The sequence below is a fragment of the Meleagris gallopavo genome (assembly GCF_000146605.3).
Source record: "Meleagris gallopavo isolate NT-WF06-2002-E0010 breed Aviagen turkey brand Nicholas breeding stock chromosome 2 unlocalized genomic scaffold, Turkey_5.1 Chr2_random_deg7180001692143, whole genome shotgun sequence".
NCBI classification, from domain to species: Eukaryota; Metazoa; Chordata; class Aves; order Galliformes; family Phasianidae; genus Meleagris; species Meleagris gallopavo.
The window spans coordinates 1-2951 of record NW_011094139.1 but is presented as its reverse complement, the minus strand read 5'-3'; the positions used below and the strand labels follow the sequence as shown (position 1 = coordinate 2951).

At 48.8% G+C, this 2951-nt stretch overlaps 1 protein-coding gene across 1 annotated transcript; it reads right to left on the bottom strand.

Moving 5' to 3' along the window:
* Positions 1 to 64: 64 nt before the first annotated feature.
* Positions 65 to 2910, bottom strand: IAH1 (isoamyl acetate hydrolyzing esterase 1 (putative); the record flags this gene model as incomplete). The annotated part of the gene is made up of 5 exons (XM_010726327.3): positions 65 to 391; positions 1078 to 1196; positions 1457 to 1618; positions 2218 to 2366; positions 2858 to 2910. Coding segments are annotated over 5 exons (651 nt in total), but the record flags the coding sequence as incomplete, so codon positions are not given.
* Between the last annotated feature and the right edge of the window lie 41 nt (positions 2911 to 2951).

Here is a 2951-nt window from a genome sequence, read left to right as displayed (position 1 = left end):
CTGAACACACACTCGCACTGTTTGTTGGCAGCAGCTGCAGCAGGAAGGTGACAGCTTCATCCAGTGCCGTTTCCGCCCCTTGGCCAATCTTTATTAGAAAAAATGGTTACAGAGCACAGTCCACTTCAATCTTCATCGCCATCATCAGGGGTGCAGAGGTACAACGCAGCTGTATACGCACTCACTCCCTCAGGCAGGCTGGGCTTCACTGCTGCAGGGCACCTCACAGCAGGCTCGCCTCAGGGTTCTGGGGGTCCACGTCCCGCCAGTAAGGAAGCAATGAAGGGAGAGCTGAGAGTCTTTTTTCCAGGTGTGACCAGAGTTGTCCCACTAGAAAGTTATTTCCTTCCATTGATAAATGAAGCCCATCAGACAAATAGCACGAAAAATCCTACAGGGGAAGCAAAAACCAAGTGTTACTGTACTGCTAGCTGCAATGAGTGATTTTTTCAGTAAGTCATTCAAAACTTGTTGGTATATAGGGCAACCCTTGGTATTAAAACATGAAGAGACTTTGGCAGCCAAAGTCACTGCTTTCATGCAGAAATGACCGCATGAGCGATGATGAGCGAGTGGTGCAAGTAAACTGCTGAGTTCTCTGCACCACGGAGTACTGCACCTTTGGCTCATCTCCTGCACTCAGAAGTGCAGCACAGAGAAAGGGTTCAGTGTGAACAGCTTATGGAAGAAAGCTACCATTGCTGACACTTGGACATGCTTGGGCATTCAGTCAGCATGAGGAAGGTGCTGTGCACCTGCGAGCTCAGTCCTGCACCGCACAGCAGGTGGGACCAGGACCAGCTGCTTCCTGAGGCCCCTTCCAACCTATTCCACAAGTCAAAGCAAGGGCACCATTACATACCTGCAGTGCACCTGGGGATATTTGCTAGCCACAGGTGATGCTCTGTTCATATTAAGGAGCACGTCACGTGGCCCCTTGTGAAGCACTCTGAAGTATTTTCCTCCTTTTGGAGATTTTGTTCCAGTGATAATGCAGCACTGCTATTGGTTCCTCTATGCAGAATTATGCATTTCACTATTTATGACAGTTCCAAAGCCCAGCTCGTGCTGCCATACCTGATCTTTCTGCATCAGTGTCCACAGGTCGAGCACATCAGTCCCACAGTCCCTCGCCACTCGAACGCAGGCCTGTGCATATTCCCCAGTGGTGGCATTGCGGCGATTCAGCTTGTCACCTGTCAGACATGCAGGGACATTCAGCAGGCAGAAATGATGCAGCTCACTCTATGAAATCAGCAGACATCATCCATTACAAACTACATGGGAACCATCTCAATCCAGCTAACTGGAAACTAATTTCTTGACAGCAGGAAACAGCCATTATGTTTTCTAGCAGGATTCTGAATTAAGCACTATAAATACGTACCCAGAAGGGCACTCCAGAAGCCCTGGGGTTAAAAAGCAGAAATTCTGCCCACATGTAGCATTCCTTTACCTTTGGCAAGGCATTCCTTTTCCCAAGCTGATTCCTGAAGAGGGGGCGGCGTTATCAAAATAATCCTGTCCTCAGTGATGTCTATGGACTTCAGGTAGTGCACCATGCTTGTCAGGTTGGCGGCGTATTCTTCCAAAGGAACATGCTGCTTAGGGTTCACATCTGCAAGGGGTCAGAGGAAACACATCAGCGGTGTGAGATGGAGCTGCTTACAGACATACCACACAATGACTACAGTGCTTTGCACAACCATGAGCATGTCTCATTTTCAGTTCATTTTCAGTGTCCGACCACATAATCACTTCAAACTTCATCCAAAACAAAAGCTAAGAAAAATATGGCAACACCCATGGACTTCCCAGCCAGTCCTTCACACACTGTTCTTACCTTCTGATGAGACTCGCCCTGAATGTTGCCATGCTTATCTTAAAGAGAATCCAAAGGCTGTCTGCCTCCGTTCCCTCAGCTAACAAAGATCCATCAGATTGCTTCAAAGGCAGAAAATTCCACTAGGTGCCCAACTCTACGATTCATTACTGAGCGCCACAAAGTTTACTGTCATTATTGAACTCTAATCTCTTGGTCAGCAACAAAGAGAAGGCAGCACATAGTTTAAATACAAATATGATAATTGAAAACAATCCACTGTAAAAAAGAGCAAAGAGAAGGAGGGAAGGCCTGTGCAATATTCTGCCTTTCTGCTAACTGTAGAACTGCCTTAAGAGAATAAAGATCACAGGAATAAATGGAAGCTACCGTACCTTTCAAAGCACTGTCATTAGCTCCAAAGAAAATAGTAACAGCAACAGTACTCTCAGCAGCAGCACTTTTACCGATCAGCCTTGGAAGGATGAGTTTAGCCCATCTGGTGTTGTATCCTGAGAACCCACGGTTTACAACATCACATTTTCTGAAACAGACACACAATAACAAAACTGCTCAACCCTTCTGAGCAAGGCCCGCAAAGTTCTGACCTGTTCTGTCAGGGTGTCTTCAAGTGTCTTTGCCACTCTCAGAAGCAGTGAGATTTCACAGGACTTTCTAACACAATTCTAACTTTGTTTTAGAATTGCATAGGATCACAGGATGGTTGGGTTGGAAGGCACCTCATCCACCCAACCCCTGCCGTGGGCTGGCTGCTGCCCACCAGCTCAGGCTGCGCAGTGCCCACCCAACCCGGCCTTGTGCAGCTGCAGGGATGGAGCACCACAGCTCTCTGGGCAGCTGTGCCAGTGCCTCACCCTCTGAGCAAAGCGTTTCTCTCTGACGGCCAACAGGAACACAGGTTTGGATATCCCCAGAGAACGAGACATTCCTGCGGGCAGCCCGTCCCAGCGCTCTGTCACCTCACAGCGAAGCCACGCGCTTCTTTGGCTACACCTGTGAGATCTCTGTTCTTACCTGACCAGTCTGCCAGCGAGTGACGCTCCCCAGCCGCCCTCCTGGAAGGAGAACTAAAGCACGGCACACGGTTAGCGGCACGGCACGGCACGGC